Here is a 16,127-nt window from a genome sequence, read left to right on the forward strand (position 1 = left end):
ATCCAGTTTTACCAATGTATTGGTCATTTACAGATGGTATCCTACTACCCTAAATATGAAAATTTGAGCTAACACCCATATGGGGCTGGCTAGTGACCCACAATGGAGCCCACAGATGACTTATAGATGAAAAGTTACTTTAGTCAAAATCAAATTGAAGATGTCCCCAGTTACAAAAAATGGTTATTTATACTCAAAATGTCAGAGATGGTGAAGGGTGGGATTGAAGTCTAGGTCTGGCCCCTAAATCTAGAGCTTTTCCATCAATATCATTACTGTAACCAAGCCAGGGTTTGTTCCTTGGTGGGTCACAGAAATTACACCAGGTGAGTTGCTGCACAAAGAAAAAAAACTTTATTTGCAGCAAATAAGGAGATGATACAGGACAGCTTCCAAAGTCATGACTCCCTGAGGATGGGTGAATACGTACCTTACTTTTAGGGTTAGGATGAATATTTAGATAGGGAAGACTTGTCAGCGTGTATAGGGGCAGACATAAGGTAGCGAATGCGCTTTAAAGAAACATGCCTATACGTACATTGTATGTCCTGTAAATGAGGCTGAGACTCCTCCTTGGGCAGAGATTTTAGTATTATAATGAGGTAAAAGTAATGGAAGGTCATTCCAGAGGTCACTCCATGGCCCCTCTGCACAAGCTAAAGCAGGGGTTTAGCTCAAAGGGTCTGGATAGTCTGGGCCAGGAGGTCTTGTTAAGGCAGTTGCTATCACCTGAGGGGTGGTTTCAGGTTTCATTTGCCTGAGTTAAGAGGAAACTACAGTGAGTACAAGCAGGTAGGCAGTAAACGTCAGATCTTGGAGCCCGGCTGGTGATATTACCACCTTTAAAAAAATTAAGGTATAAAGTGAGATCATGCAGTGTTGATTTTAGACAAATGAGATAACATATTTCATTATGTAATCAAATAAGATGTTAATCTTTTGTAAAATTCAATACATATGGAGTCCTGGAAATGAGTAAATTAACCTCATTAACCATGTTTTTGAAAAATTATAACATTCCACAGAAGTGGCGGGAGGAAAGAATATGTTCTCTATATTCTATTTCAATATCTCAATCAGAATGGGAAATATATGATGTAATCTTAAATATATTGCACTATTAAAGAATTTCTAAGGAAGGTTTTGTAAAATGGCATCTCTAGGAGTACCTTCTTTCCCTGTGTGGGTCCAAGTTTCTCTGTTCTTATTATTCTTCCAATCATCTAAGGCTACTAGTTTGTTTTAGATCTTGAAGAAGTGCCTCAACTTCCAGCCCACTGATGGCATCTTTGAAATATGTATAATTCTTCTATAATTTCAATAGGACTTAGGGAAGGAACATGGATTGGGTCCATCAACTCGAACTATGAACATCAGACAAATAAAGCTTGACTAAGTGGTGATCACAGGAAAATAAAGATCTATTATAAATATTTAAAGGAAGCAAACTTGAAGGGAAGAAATCCATCACTCAAGTATGACTAACAACAGAGAAATGAAACTCCAAGCTATTAGGAAATGTACAACAGCAGACTTGAGCAGATAATGGTACATAATTGGGAGGAAATTTTAATTCTTTAAGAAATTTGGTATTAAAAGTGCCATCAAAAAACCATTGCATTCTGTGCCTAACACAAAGCATGCACTTAATAATTGTTTGGTAACTGAATGGGTGACATTGTCAGAAATGCCCTGGGGTTAAATCCAAGCTGAAATATCAAGTGTGGTTGTGAGCACTTTGATTTATAAAACTAGAAACTCTTTCTAAAGCTAGAGTTTATCTAATACAAATGCTTTTTTTAGTAGGCCCATTCCAACCAATTTGCAACACTGAGCTATCTCTTACTGCAAGAGTTCTTCAACACCCACTAAAAAGGTGGTTCTTTAATTTTCAGTATCTCACTTGATTTAAATGAAATACTGATAATGTAACTTTATATTAGAGGTTAACCAGAAGTTAACTTTGACGCTGGGAAGGTAAAAATTTAAGTTAGGTAAGTAGCAAATGCTGATTAATTTTTCTGTGACCTTCAAAAGAGAGAAAACTTTGCTTTTTTTGTTTTTGGTAGGGCTGATTTTTCACAAAATAAGAAATTTGCAGAGAGGGTCTGTCTTGCTTTGGGAAAAGTTCCTTCAAACTTTAATTTGCATACAAATAACCTGGGGATCTTGTTAAACGCAAATTAGATTAGGCAGATCCGAAAAGGTCCAGGGAGTGCAATTTTGACAGCTCCCAGGTGATGCTGCTGGCCTTGTAAGATTTTGTGTAGCAAAGGTATAAACGCTCAAACATCTTAGGTCACTCAATTCTCGTTTTCAACTTTAAAGATTTGGTCCAAATGTGCTTGCTGTTTTGTAACGAAAGAGTTTCCAGAAAACACTAGGCCTGCTAATTTCCTTCACTTTTGAATGGCAAAAAATGCATTTCAGAACTGCAGCTCCGGCCTCCACGACTGGTCGTCCTAAGGCGGCTTTGGGGAGCAAGGAATGCGTCTAAGACCCCAGTCCGGATGTCGGCGCTGCACCTAGCTGGGTTCCGAGTCTGCGGAAAACACGCACGGGATAGGGGGACCCCGGGGATGCCCCGACGCCCCCGGTCGCCGACGCTAGCCCTTTCCAGGAACGCGCGGGCCCGCCCCCCGCGCGCGGCCGCCGATTGGCCAGGACGGCGCCGGCGTGACGTCAAGTCCCGCCCCATCGCCCCTCAGGCCCCGCCCCGCGGGGTGGCCTGGCGGTTTGGTCTGGAGCAGCTGAAACCGGTTTGAGCGGAGCCGCTTCCTGCCGCTCGGCGCCGCCGCGGGCTGCCTGGGGGAGCGCTGGCGAGGCGCTGACGGCGGGCGCCCGGCTTCTCGGCCCGCGGCCCTCGCTCTCGAGCGCAGCGGCGGCGACGGCGGTGACGGCGCGGACCCGCGGAGCAGGCAGGTGAGAAGGGCCGCCAGGCCTGGCCCGGCGCTCGGTGCGGGGAGGCCGCGGCGGCAGCTCACGTGGCAACCGAGCTGTCAGGGCGGCCCGGCTGGGGATGCGGCGGGGCGAGGGGTGGGCAGGGTGCCCCGGCCCCGGCCCTGCGGGCACTGTCCCCTGGGGAACACTGGCCTGGACGTTCGCGCCGGTACGTCGGTGGGCACCCTCTGTCTATTTCGACTTTTATTGTTTGCTGCCACGATTCCGCTGGGCTGCCTGGTGCTTAGTTCCTCTCTGAAAAATTTGTACAGTATTTTCCCTGCCAGAATTCATAGAGCCTAAGACCACCACGAGTATACGAACTTAAGGAACGAAGAAACAAAAATTGCCGCTGAAATCCGTTTGTGCACCCCTAACCCGCAGCATGGCCCTCGCTCACCACTACTCGATCCGTCTATGCGTAATTCTTAGTGTTTTGGCAACTGCTTATTTTCTGAAATTGCCTAACCACATAGTCGAAGGCATGCTTGTATAATCCAGTTATTCCAAAAAACCGAAGTGCCTTCTTATCCTAAGGAGAGGTCCCAGGAATAGACATCTTTGCTCTCCATGCAATTTTGGGAAAGCTGCACCTTCTCTCCAAAACTGCTCTTGGCCCAAAGCTCTTCAGATTGCCTTGATGCCCTCTGGGGGAACTCCTCGATCAGTTAGGGGCTTCATCAGCCCCCTCTCACCCCACTGCCCCGTCATAAAGGAAATCGCTCATGAATTCAGTCATGAATTGCAGAGAATTCTTTTATTTTGAGGCAGCTGTGGAGTCCGATACAGTGCCGACATAGAAAAAGATTGAACCGAGCAGGATGTTTAGACCTGATGATGTTTTCTTCATACTCTTCTGTGGCCCTCTCTGTTCGCGCCTAGTAACTACCCCCTTCTCTACCCCTTCATGTTTCTCCCTCTTGCTACATTTCTGACAGTTGTGACTTAGCTAAGAAGTAAATACAAGCTATCTGTCCTTTTTTCAACTCCTGATGGTCTGGATACAAATGATTCAGGATAAAGCAAACAGGTAAAACTGCACATGGCCTAATCTGTTCTGGACTTAAGAACTAGGGAGAACCAATATTCTACACAAAATAAGACTTAGGAAAGTTCTGTTCGGAAAAATAATGACCACAAAAGAAATCTCACAGTGGCAGAGTAAAATTTGATACCTACAAAAAGTAGGTTGATGAATCAAATCCTTGTATGTAATCTAACCAGGGAAAGCATATGGACTATACATGACATAATATCAAGACAAAGTGAAATGGAAAACATTTGGAAAACTTTTACTGCGTTGCTTAGAAAGTTGAACCAGGAATAAACCTGGCTTAGTGAAATCTCCAGAAATGCTTTCTTTATGAAAATCCATTCATGTCTGCATGGCTCAAGTATACTGGGGTCAGAATAGTGGGGTCATAATGATCCTCCAAAAGGATTAACAGAAATTAACTTAGGAAAACATAGGTATTTCATATATTCTTTATAGCCAGTTATGAGGACCAAAGCTGCTGGAGTCTAGGAAAGAGTAAGACTTGGAAATGGCTTTTTTCTTTGAAAAAATTTGAAGGAAGACAGAGATGTTCTTTTCGGCCAGAAAAACACATTTTAACTAAAAATATCTGTGATCTCAATATAGCTGTAAACTAAATGTTCCTGTACCTTGGTTTGCTTAAATATCCCTTTTGGAGTGCGTGGGTGGCTCAGTTGGTTAAGCGACTGCCTTCAGCTCAGGTCATGGTCCCGGAATCCTGGGATCGAGTCCCACATCGGGCTCCTGGCTCAGCGGGGAGCCTGCTTCTCCCACTGACCCTCTCCCCTCTCATGCTATTTCTCTTTCTCTCTCTCTCTCTCTCTCTCAAATAAATAAATAAATAAAATCTTTGAAAAAAAAAAAAAATAAATACCCCTTTTGTTCCCCAAGCTGGTAGACCAGTAAGGTCATGTGTTGGGATAGTTTCTTTGACCAAAAAAATAGAGTAAAATTTATTTTGGCAGGTAGTGTAAACTCTGAAATATTTCTTGAATGTAAATTACAATGTCATACTTTACTAATTGCTTAAGTCTTTAAAAAAGTGTTAAAATACTGTTAGATGCTACTCAAAATCTCAGATGAGAATACTGTTTGATATTTATCTTCAAAAAGCACAAAATGGAAGTTTTATATAAAACAAATTGCGTTGGTTAAATTATATTTACAGTCAGCTCATGTACATGAAAATGACTAGATTTTTTCACCTTACTCTTGTTTTGTGTATGTCTGGAAGACCTCCCCTGTCCAAGTTGGGATTTTTTTTTTTTTCTTTTTGCTTGTTTGGAAGAGGAAGTGTTGGTGGGTGTGTAAATTTTGCATTCTGCAACAGTACAGTATTTTACTTTGTCACTACTGTTTTGGTGGTAGCTGGGTGCCAAAATTGTGCACGCCAATCCTGCACCAGAATTTTGGCCTCTGTCCACCATCAAGTAAACTGATGTAGGAGCAGCTCCCCAGGCTTTTATTTGGTATGGTATTAAATTGTGGAGGGGGAAGAGAGGAAATTAAACCACACTATAGGACTTTTGGCAATCCAAACGAAAAATGATGCTTTGTTGACATCCAGGGAGGTTTTGGGGGTGGGGGTATTTTTGTGCTTGTGTATGTGGTTTTGTACAGTACATTTACTGCAGCTATTACAATAGCTGTTACCAAGTTACTATAGGCACTTTTACAAGCAACCTTAAGAATGAAAGTCAATTTTAATAATCAATTGAATTTATGTAAGTTTCCCATTTAATGCAGTAGAAATTTAGAGGTAATTTTGTGCCAGTTGTTGATTTTAATACATGGGAATAATTACATTTGATTTCCCTAAAATTGGCTAAAATAGATATTTAAAATTGATCAGAAAATAGTTGAGTAGCAACTATGTAATTATGTAGATGAGATTATGTAGTCCTTTGTTGAAAACTGACAGTAAATACTGGGTGAAAGTAGAAGTTGCAGGTTGCGATTAAGGTTGGTTATGCACCAGTTTTGCTGGATGATGGGGCTTTTTGCTGTGTCTCAAAATTCAGTTACGTAAAAGCCAAGCTCTTTTGCTAGTCTTGAGGTTTCTTTATATGACATAAATTAAAGGTAAGAGTGTGGTGTTTAAGTGAACTATTTAATTATTAGAAAAGGAGATATTAACTATTCTTAGAGTTAGTACTCCGATTCCTATCAGATGTCATATTAAAGGAGAGCTAATAAGATACTTGGATAATGATTGTTTAATGAGGGGGTTAACAGTCTACAGCTATTTTTAGTTTTAGAACATTCTTTGGCAGTGCTAGAACTGAATGTATATGCTTTAAATAGATTGTGTTTGTTCTTAGACACAAATTATTTTGATCAAGGACAGGATTTTCTCTAGTGCACGGTCTTGGGTTTTCTAACTGAAATGGTAGAGTTATCAAATAGGGAATTCTGTATGAAGGTGATATGAAACCACATTGACTGGTGGTCTTGCTTAATACGAATATTCAGTATTTACATTTTATCATTGATGTAAGTGGGATGATAAATAGTTTGTAGCTAACAGTGAGTCTGGAATTTTGACCCTCATAGCAGCCCCCTGTGGATCAGGTTTCTCAGCCTCAGCCCTATTGTTATTTGGAGGTGGACAGTTATTTGTGGAGAGCTATTCTGTGCATTGCATGGTGTTTAACAGCACTTTGGCCTCTATCCACTGGATGCCAGCAGTATCACTCCCAGTTGCGACAACCAAAAATGTCTCCTGACATTGCCAAATACCCCTTGGAGGGCAGAATTGTCCCCAGTGAGAACTGCTTGCTATAGATCTGCCTTGGCTTGGAAGTGTAGTTACTTGAGCAGCAGTGTTCATTGAATGGTCATTGCAGAGTTGGGTATACGTTCATGGGGTGGGAAAAGGAGCAAAGGGGAAATAGAAGAATGAATAGCTATGAAAATTACTTTATGATTTTTAAAATAATGTATAAATACAAATAACCTTTAAGCTGGTAAACTAATGAAATGATGCAGAGTAAAGACATTGGAATTATTTTAGGAATACTGGTGAATTGGGGCACAAAATTTTGGGGAGGGTTTGGAGAAGTTATGTAGAATGATCTGCCCTTGTGTAGAGTGTGTGTTCTTTCTATATATGTTATATAGCCTCCTTTAGAATTGATACTGTATATATTTTTAAAAATCTGTTATCTTTCCTCAGGTACTTAAATTAGGGGGTGGTAAACAGATTGGTTTGGCTGGGAAAAACAACCAAGAAATGAAAAATCAGCTAGAGAGAAAATGTGGATAGGACATCAAGGATTAGGGGTTTAGATTTCTGTAAGTAATCGAAGTAATTCCTAGTCAGGGACATGAGGAAGAATATTTTAACTGACATAAATGTATTATTGGGAAGACAGAATCCAAAGACAAATCCAAAAAATGTATTATTGGGGAGACAGAATCCAAGAATGCAGAATCCAATCCAGGTTAGAATGCTTAGGATTTTGAATGAAGTTCAGACCGTAGAAAGAAAGGCATATATGTAGGATCAATTAGAATCAACAGGGTTTGGTAATAGATCACAGAGTTGAGACTTTAAATTTGAGTCTACAGAACTAGAGTAATAACAGTCCAGAGAAAATCTGAAAAGAGTGGTTTATGGGGGAGGGTTGTGTTTTTTTTTTTAAGTTATTAGTTACATTACTTAGAAGCAGAATCTGCATCTTGTTGCAGAACATAACTAGTTTGTTTCAGTGAATGGTACTTAAGTTCTTCAGTTGTTTCCTTGTTATTAAAGTTGAAACCTTATTGAAGTAGAAATTCTCTCTTGAGCCAAGTTTTTTTCTATCTGTAGTTGTGTTTTGTTTTTGTTTTGCTTTTTTTCCTCCATCATAACATGAGCCTGGTCGGGAAAGATAGATTGAGTTCAGAACAGCTGCTTATCAGAAGAGAAAGTTTGTAACAGAATCTTGAATCCTTAAAAAAAAAAAAAGTTTGGACACTTGTTTTGCAATTTTTCTGGTCCCTACACACAGAATAGGTTTTAACATTATGCCTAAAAAATTGCTGGGTACTTCCTAAATCATTCAGCCTTTATATATAAGTTTTCTGGAATCTTTTGTTCACAGTTTTGATTTATTTATTTTTGGTTTTTGTTTTGTTTTTTAATTTGTTTCTTGGTGGTAGCTATTTAGAGCTAAGATTTTTATATATTTTAAATGACATCTTCTCTTTTTCTCCCTAGCTCAACATTGTAAAATAAATCCATCAGAATGACACCTTCTCAGGTTACTTTTGAAATAAGAGGAACTCTTTTACCAGGTATTGTAAAATTTTACTTTAAAACAAAATTTTACATGAGTATTTTTTTTATCTTGATTATCTTAAATATGCAGTTTGTTATTACAATAGGACTAATTTTTAGATGAAACTATCTTTAGAACTTAGCTTATTTTTCAGAAATGTGCTTGGAGTATAGTATACTTAAGGGGGTGCGGGGGTGGCTCAGTCGTTAAGCGTCTGCCTTCGGCTCAGGCCCTGATCCCAGGGTCCTGGGATCGAGCCCCGCATCGGGCTCCCTGCTTGGTGGGAGGCCTGCTTCTCCCTCTCCCACTCCCCCCTGCTTGTGTTCCCTCTCTCACTGTCTCTCTCTCTCTGTCAAATAAATAAAATCTTAAAAAAAAAAAAAAGAAAAGAAAAGAAACCATACTTCCCCAAATAGTAAATGTCTTAGTCTCATATTTTCCAAGAAAGCTGTGAATTTATTTAATTTTGCATAGGACGAAGATAGTTGGACTAACCATGAAAATGAGGGAAATTTTGCTAGTGCAAGAAGTTGGTGAACTATTTGGTTAAGATAACTTTGTTCCCTATTTGTAAATTTTTTGGCTTATTGTATGTTTTGCTGTCTACTAAAGCAGTGTGAAATAATTTTAGGGTAAATAGCATATCAAAATAGTATCACGCCTGGGGTATGTATCTCCTTATTTAATATACTCACTATAATACTGGCCAGTTCCTCAAATCTGTTACATTCTTTCCCTCTTTTGGGCCTTTCTCAAATTGTTTCCTCTGTCTAGATCTGTGGCCTCCCTTCTCCCCTTTAACTCTCCTTAATGCCAACCCCACATTTAGCTAGGTTAGGATCCCTGTGAAATTCAGGGTTCCAGGACTTTTCGTAGTACCTTACAGATTTTATGGAATTATTTGAGTAATTTTGTTTATGGATAGATTGTAAGCTCTGTGAAAATGTGACTTTGTCTTGTCATGCTGAGTGCATGCATCTAACACAGTGCCTGGCTCAGAATAGGGGTAAATATGTGTTCAAAATATGAATAAATGATTCACTCTGTATATTCAGCATCTTTGGTCTAGCAGCCATCAGAGTGATGTAGGAAAGACGTCATTAGGGTTCAAAGCCGATGGCCAAGAAGGAATTCTTGAGACGTCTTTAGTGCAAAAAGGTGGTTTTATTAAAGCACAGGGACAGGACCCTTCGGCAGAAAGAGCTGCATCGGGGTCATGAGGAGTGGCCCATTATATACTTTCAAGTTGGGAGGGGGTTAGGGATAGCATAAGTCTCTAAGGAATTTTGGAAGCAAGGTTTCCAGGACTTTGAGGGGGCTAGCTATTGTTGGGAAAAGGTAATTTATTACTGCCTAATAAAACTTTAGTCATGAGACCCTTCAGATGTATATCGGTGTGCCATATGCTTGGGGGATGATTACCAACACGTATCTTGGGGGGGTTTAGAGATAAAGGAAGTTTCCAAAGGAATTTTTATATGTTAAAGTAGACTTACAGGATGGGGGGGGTGGTCAGACTAGAATTGTCTTTTGCCCTTAGCAAAGTATTAACATTGAGGCAGTTGAGTCCCTAGAGGAATGTCACTCTGCCTCTTTCAAGGACTTGTCAGTGGGCTGTACGTAGTAGGAAATTTAATAATTTTTCTTCTGCCTTTGTTTCCCACATCAAGAGCAGTTGACAGAGTGTATGTTTGTCCAAGTTAAATTCTTCGCCAAGATGATCTGGTAGAGAGCTCCCATCTCTGGGCAGGATTCTGCAGATTGAAGATTGCCAGCAGCTGATAGGTTGGCTCACTTGGGTCAAGAGCTCACCTTAGTCCAGTGTATAGCCTTCTCTGTGGAGAGAAAACTGCAGAGCGGTATCATATCCTTTCAGAGAATTGTACACAGGCACTTAAGTTAGAAGGAGCTGGCCATGTCAGGCATAGGGACCAACCACAGAATTGTCCCTAGAAGGGTGAGCTTGATGAGGGTCTTATTCTCAAGGACTAGAGGGAAGATAGTGGTGGATGTGAATGTAAGAGAGGACCATGTACACAGCAACATGTATGACTTTGGGAATGAATATTTATATTTAGCAACAGCATTTATCTTTTTAATCAGAGAAGGTGGTGATAACCTAAGTTAATTACAAAACAAAATCTGGTTACTCTAAAGAATTGGTGAATATTTTGATATGAAATCTCTATATGTAACCACTCTATGCTTGACAAAAATGTATTTAGAACCCCAAAAACTCCTGAGTGATTATCGCACTTGAAATTTTAGTTAAGTTTTAGACAGTCCAAGCTTATAGAATGCTCACGCAGGTGGTTAAAGCCAACTACAGTTCTGGCTTTACTAGAGTAGTGCTTAAAAGCCACTCAGAATGTGGAGGAGTTTGTCTTGAACTTTGTTCTCTTGGCCTCAGTTCATTATCTTTTTCTTTATGATTTTAATTATAGTAATTCAGAATGTATTGCTATGTAAGTCAAAGTCTTCTCCACTTATATCCAATAATTTTTTTAAAGATTTATTCATTTTAGAGAGAACATGTGCAAGCAGGAGTGGCAGGGGTGCCAGAGGGAGAGGGCGAGAGAGAATCTCAAGCAGACTCCCCGCTCAGTGTGGAGCCCAACACAGGGCTTGATCCCACGACCCAAGATCATGACCCAAGCTGAAACCAAGAGTCGGACGCTCAACTGACTAAACCACCCAGGCACCTTGAAGTTGTAGACTTTTACTGAATGTATGTAATTCAGCAAATATAGATGACAGCTATATTTTGGTTTGTCTGTTGATGAGAAGTGTTCAGGTAAAACAATAGTCATTATTTTAGTAAGGAAAACTAGATTTTTCACTATGTAAGTCTTTGTTTTGAGGATTTTTTGTTATTGTTGTTGTCCCCATTGATAATTTTCTTAATCTTTAGCTTGTTAATAGCCACTGTTTGAGTTCCTAGAAAATAATGGTTACTGTTTCTCTAGAATACTTATGTGCATTTAGTGTGTGCCTTTTTAAATCGGAAGCTGCCTTGGGGCACCTGGGTGGCTCAGTCGTTAAGCGTCTGCCTTCGGCTCGTGTCATGGTCCCAGGGTCCTGGGATCGAGCCCTACATCGGGCTCCCTGCTCCGCGGGAGGCCTGCTTCTCTCTCTCCCACCCCCCCTGCTTGTGTTCCCTCTCTCACTGTGTCTTTAAAAAAAACATTAAAAAAAATAAATAAATAAATCGGAAGCTGCCTTGAAGGCAGGAACTGTGGCATGAGCACTTTGTCTTCTTGGTGCTTGTTTATTGGCTCAGTTAAGTGGTTGAACAAATGAAGAATAGTTCACCTCTATACATCCCTCCTTTTCTTTGGTTTTGGTTCTGTAGAGGTAGGTCAAGTTAAGAATGCAGGTGTTAGTGCAGTGCCTGGGTCTGACGCATGTCTCCAGGGAGGCTCCTCCATCTCTGCTAAAGGTGACTCTGCATCCAGGTTCTAGTGGAACTGACTGCTCTTTTCGTGCTTCCTAGAACTAAAATTTGAAACTTTCTTGCTTAGCCCACTATAACTGCTTGTTCTGTTTCTTTAGGAGAAATTTTTGCCATATGTGGAAGCTGTGATGCTTTGGGAAACTGGAGTCCTCAGAATGCTGTGGCTCTTCTTCCAGAAAATGAGACAGGTGGTGAAAGGTAAGAAGAGAAATAACAGGTTACAGAATAATTGTGACATCCAGATTAGAAACTTGGGGGGTTTCTAAGATACCTTCATATAGTTTTCCTCTTTTATTTTTATGACCGTTCTTGCATGTGCATAGAGTGAAGTAGTTGTACAAGGTTGGTTGTAAAAAAAAAAGTTTCTGTTTCTCAATTTCCCACTTCAACCATTTTCAACTTTCGGCTGGTTCTTTTGGTAGTTACCACCATATTTCTAAATAACAGGCTTATATTGCTATTTCTTATTTTTTTTTTTTAAGATTTTATTTATTTATTTGACAGAGAGAGAGCTAGAGAGGGAACACAAGCAGGGGGAGCAGGAGAGGGAGAAGCAGGCTTCCTGCCGAGCAGGGAGCCTGATGTGGGGCTTGATCGCAGGACCCTGGGATCATGACCTGAGCCGAAGGCAGACGCTTAAGGACTGAGCCACCCAGGCGCCCCTCTATTTCTTATTTTTTTAAGCTTTTTTAAGGTATTATGTTTTGGCTCTCAGTATATATTCTTTTTTTTTTTTTTTAAGATTTTATTTATTTATTTGACACAGAGAGAGAGCACAGTAGGAAGAGCAGCAGGCAGAGGGAGAGGGAGAAGCAGGCTTCCCGCTGAGCAGGGAGCCTGATGTGGGGCTCTGTCCCAGGACCCTGGGATCATGACCTGAGCCGAAGGCAGTCGCTTAACCAACTGAGCCACCCAGGTGCCCCTATATTCTTTTTTTTTTTAAGATTTTATTTATTTATTTGAGAGAGAGATCAAGAGAGAGAGCACACCAGTGGTGGTGGGGGAGGGGCAAAGGGAGAAGGAGGAGCAGACTCCCCGCTGAATAGGGAGCCCGATGTGGGGCTCAATCTCAGGACCCCAGGATCATGACCTGAGCCGAAAGCAGATGCTTAATCAACTGAACCCCTCTCAGTACATATTCTTGATAAAAGATCTGATTTTTGCTTTGGCCTATAAAATAATTTTCTGTAGCAGAGAAGTGGAACAGGTATTTTAGTTAATGTACTGAAATGAGTTTGCAGCCGACATTAAATACAGCACTAAAGTTAGCATGGGTGTACTGGTGCATTGCAGTGGGGAAAGAAGGGCCTGGGTGCTGGTTTCAGTTCTGCAGTTAACTGCAATCTTGGGCAGATCTAATTTTTCTAGGCCTGGGTTACCTCATCTGCATGGTAAAAGGGTTAGGACAGAATCAGTGAATATTGACAAAGATGGTACTTCTTCACTTGGGGATATTTGGAAGCGTTATGGGTTGTAAAGATGTATGTGTGGGAGGTAAGTAGAGTGGAGATCTTAAACAGAATACAAACACATGCAGTGGCCCTAGGGAGAAACACCAGATTACATGATTATTAAGCTCAAATTGTTTTCCATGTAGAGCAGTGCTACTGAAAATGTGGCCTGTGGGCCAGTGCTAGAGAAAAAAAAACTTTAGTTTTTCTAATAATCAGTGCATTATGTGAGAAATATAGAAATTAAGAGCAATCATTTAGAAATGTTTATAGCACTTTGACATTGCTGGGACATTCATGCATGTCCTTGTGGACTCATCTCTGTTGCACTGGATACATAGAATTATTGGTTACAGGACAGACAAACAAAAACTGGTCCTTCACAACAGATAGTTTGAGGAGCACTGATGGCAAAGCAAAAGAAAGTAACAATACAGTACCATAATGCAAATTAAGGAAAAGAAAAACAGGGGCGCCTGGGTGGCTCAGTCAGTTAAGCGCCTGCCTTTTGTGCAGGTCATGATCCCAGGGTCCTGGGATCCAGTCCCCCATGGGGCTCCTTGCTCAGCGGGGAGCCTGTTTCTCCCTCTGCCTGCGCTCCCCCTGCTTGTGCACTCGCACTTTCTCTGACAATATAAATGAATAAAATCTTTAAAAAAATCTATAAAACACCCTTTTCCTATTTGTCATTAGTGTGACACTTTTTCTCAGCCAATTCTCAGCTGTTTTTATAAGTAAAGTTTTATTGGTAAATAATATTGGAAGCACAGAGGAACGAAATGTTTATTCCCTTCAAGTGGCTATTTTTTCTTCCATTTTCAGATCAGTCTGAAGTAAAACCGTATATCTTTCTGAACTTGTTCCTAAAACACACCTTGCCCTGAACGCTTGAGCTGCCCTGTCACATGTCTTAAGTCCATTTCAGCCAACCTGGTCAAAGTTAAGTGAACAGATGAGATAATACTTAACTACGTAACTTGAAGGGAACAGCCACTTTACCTTGCTGATGCACATTGAAATGTAATTGATTCATATATGGCAGATAAACAGTGTTTCACATGGAGAAAGGAAGTAGATGATACAAGAGGATACAAAAAGCATTTGCCTTGAACACCATTCTTGTGTTTTAGAATTGTGTTTATTTGGATTTCAGTGTTGCGCATCTAAGCCATTTGTACAAAGCTCTTTTTCAGAGCCTCTCAAGCTTCTCCATAGCTATAGGCTTGTAGTGACAAGAGCGCTGTTAGGATTTTTTTTTTCAACTTACAGATAATTTGAAAGTCATAGTATTGTTTCCTAATAATGCAGAAAATGTGGGTCACTTGTGGTTTTATTTGCTCTTGTAGATTTTATGGTATTTGGGGGGAGGATATGAGGTCATTCAGAATCAGGCAGGTGCACTGAGCCTCATTGCCCCTCTTTCCTGACTTCTTGAATTTCAGCAGATTATGTTCATTTTTTATGTCACTGAACAGTTCCGGTTCATTTTTTTTTTTTTTTAAAGATTTTATTTATTTGACACAGAGAGACAGCGAGAGAGGGAACACAAGCAGGGGGAGTGGGAGAGGGAGAAGCAGGCTTCCCGCTGAGCAGCGAGCCAGATCTGGGGCTCGATCCCAGGACCTTGGGATCATGACCTGAGCCGAAGACAGCCGCTTAACGTACTGAGCCACCCAGGCACCTCAGTTCCAGTTCATTTTTAATTTTGCAACATTTACTTAGGGAAATGGAATAAAAAAACTCATTGCTTTGCTCTCTCCATCGCTTTTCATTCAGCAGTTCTTAACCAGGGGCGCACGTTAGACTCACTTGTGAGGGCTTTAAAAAATACACATGTCTAGATCCTACCCCTGGGGAATGAGGAAGTAGGCATGAGAGAGGGGCCCCAGCACGTTTTTCAGAGCTTCCCGCTAATTCTACTGTACACGTCTGGCGCTGGCTTCACATACTCTGACTGATTGATTTATGAATGAAATAGTGCTAGAAATTTGCCATTTTTTTGTAGCAGAGATGGGAAATAATTGCACCTCAGAGTTGGTAGATACGTCTGCCTGGAATGCTGTGTTGAAAAGGATTCTGAGGCTTATCAGGGAAAAGTAGTGCGGGTGCATGTGCCGAGCATTTGCCGTTCTTGTTTTATAGCAGTGGCCCTCAACTAGCCTTCTATCTTCACCTACCCTGTGAAGTTTTATCAAACTCCACATGACCGGGCTCCACCCAGACCTCTGAAATCAGAGTCTCTCAGGGTGGAGCCAGGGCATATGTATTTTATTACTACCAGATTAATCTGATTGTTGACCATGGGTGACAGGTGGTTGTGGATATTTTGTTAGGAACCCAGGACTGAGTCCGAGTGAGGATAATGCCCTAAAGCCAGGTGCGAAGCAGTGCTAGCCATCTGGTATCGGGGAAGAACATTTGGAGCTGCTGTTTATTCACTAAACTATTCATGCTGAATTAATGTTTGGGTAATGGTCTATGACAGTGCCTCTCAAACTGAAGTGTTCATCATCAGAGTCACCTGGAGGCTTGTTAAATTACAGATTGCTGGACTCTCCCCCCCAGAGTTTCTAATTCAGGAGGTCTAGGTGTGGCCTGAAAATTTGGATTTCTAACACACTCCAGGGTGATATTGATGGTCCTTGGATCACACTTTGGATAGCACTGGTCTATGATTGGAAGGTAATAAAAATCATTTATAATCATGAGTTGTAGTGACTGCTTTCACTGTTGAGTCAAAGCCTTAGAGTAGTAGTAGACTGTGTTGGCATAGCATAGGTCAGAGGAAGACACTGAGTTGAAACAAGTAAGATACAGATCCCAATTGCTTGGCGAGGGGAATAGCCAGAGGCTGGGCAGGTCAGTCAGGATAAGGGACAGTTGGGAACATGAGTATAGCTCATCTGCCTCAGCCCCAAAGCCTCTTAGCAGCCCTATAACATCTCTAAGTGGGAAGTCAGAGAAGATTCTGACTGTCGCTTCCA

The 16,127-nt window shown here is 41.0% G+C and overlaps 1 protein-coding gene and 1 long non-coding RNA gene across 6 annotated transcripts in view; one reads left to right on the forward strand and one right to left on the reverse strand.

Moving 5' to 3' along the window:
- Window positions 1–327: 327 nt before the first annotated feature.
- On the reverse strand, window positions 328–2,722 carry LOC118554238 (uncharacterized). The gene is made up of 2 exons (XR_004926395.2): window positions 1,170–2,722; window positions 328–840 (listed from the first exon to the last, which is right to left on the reverse strand). It is a non-coding gene; the product is annotated as an uncharacterized LOC118554238 (long non-coding RNA).
- A 60-nt stretch (window positions 2,723–2,782) lies between these two features.
- GPCPD1 (glycerophosphocholine phosphodiesterase 1) overlaps window positions 2,783–16,127 on the forward strand; it is a 61,376-nt gene continuing 48,031 nt past the window's right edge. For 3 of the 5 annotated variants that reach the window (XM_078056966.1, XM_078056968.1, XM_078056970.1), the window contains exons 1-3: window positions 2,783–2,922; window positions 8,178–8,254; window positions 11,791–11,890. In XM_078056966.1, coding sequence (XP_077913092.1) covers window positions 8,206–8,254; window positions 11,791–11,890 — 149 coding nt within the window. In that variant the 5' untranslated portion in view covers window positions 2,783–2,922; window positions 8,178–8,205. Of the gene's footprint in view, window positions 2,923–5,424; window positions 5,446–8,177; window positions 8,255–11,790; window positions 11,891–16,127 lie in introns of those variants that run through there. The other 2 variants (XM_078056967.1, XM_078056969.1) reach the window with 2 other exon arrangements.

The sequence above is a fragment of the Halichoerus grypus genome, chromosome 10, assembly GCF_964656455.1.
Source record: "Halichoerus grypus chromosome 10, mHalGry1.hap1.1, whole genome shotgun sequence".
Taxonomy (NCBI): Eukaryota; Metazoa; Chordata; class Mammalia; order Carnivora; family Phocidae; genus Halichoerus; species Halichoerus grypus.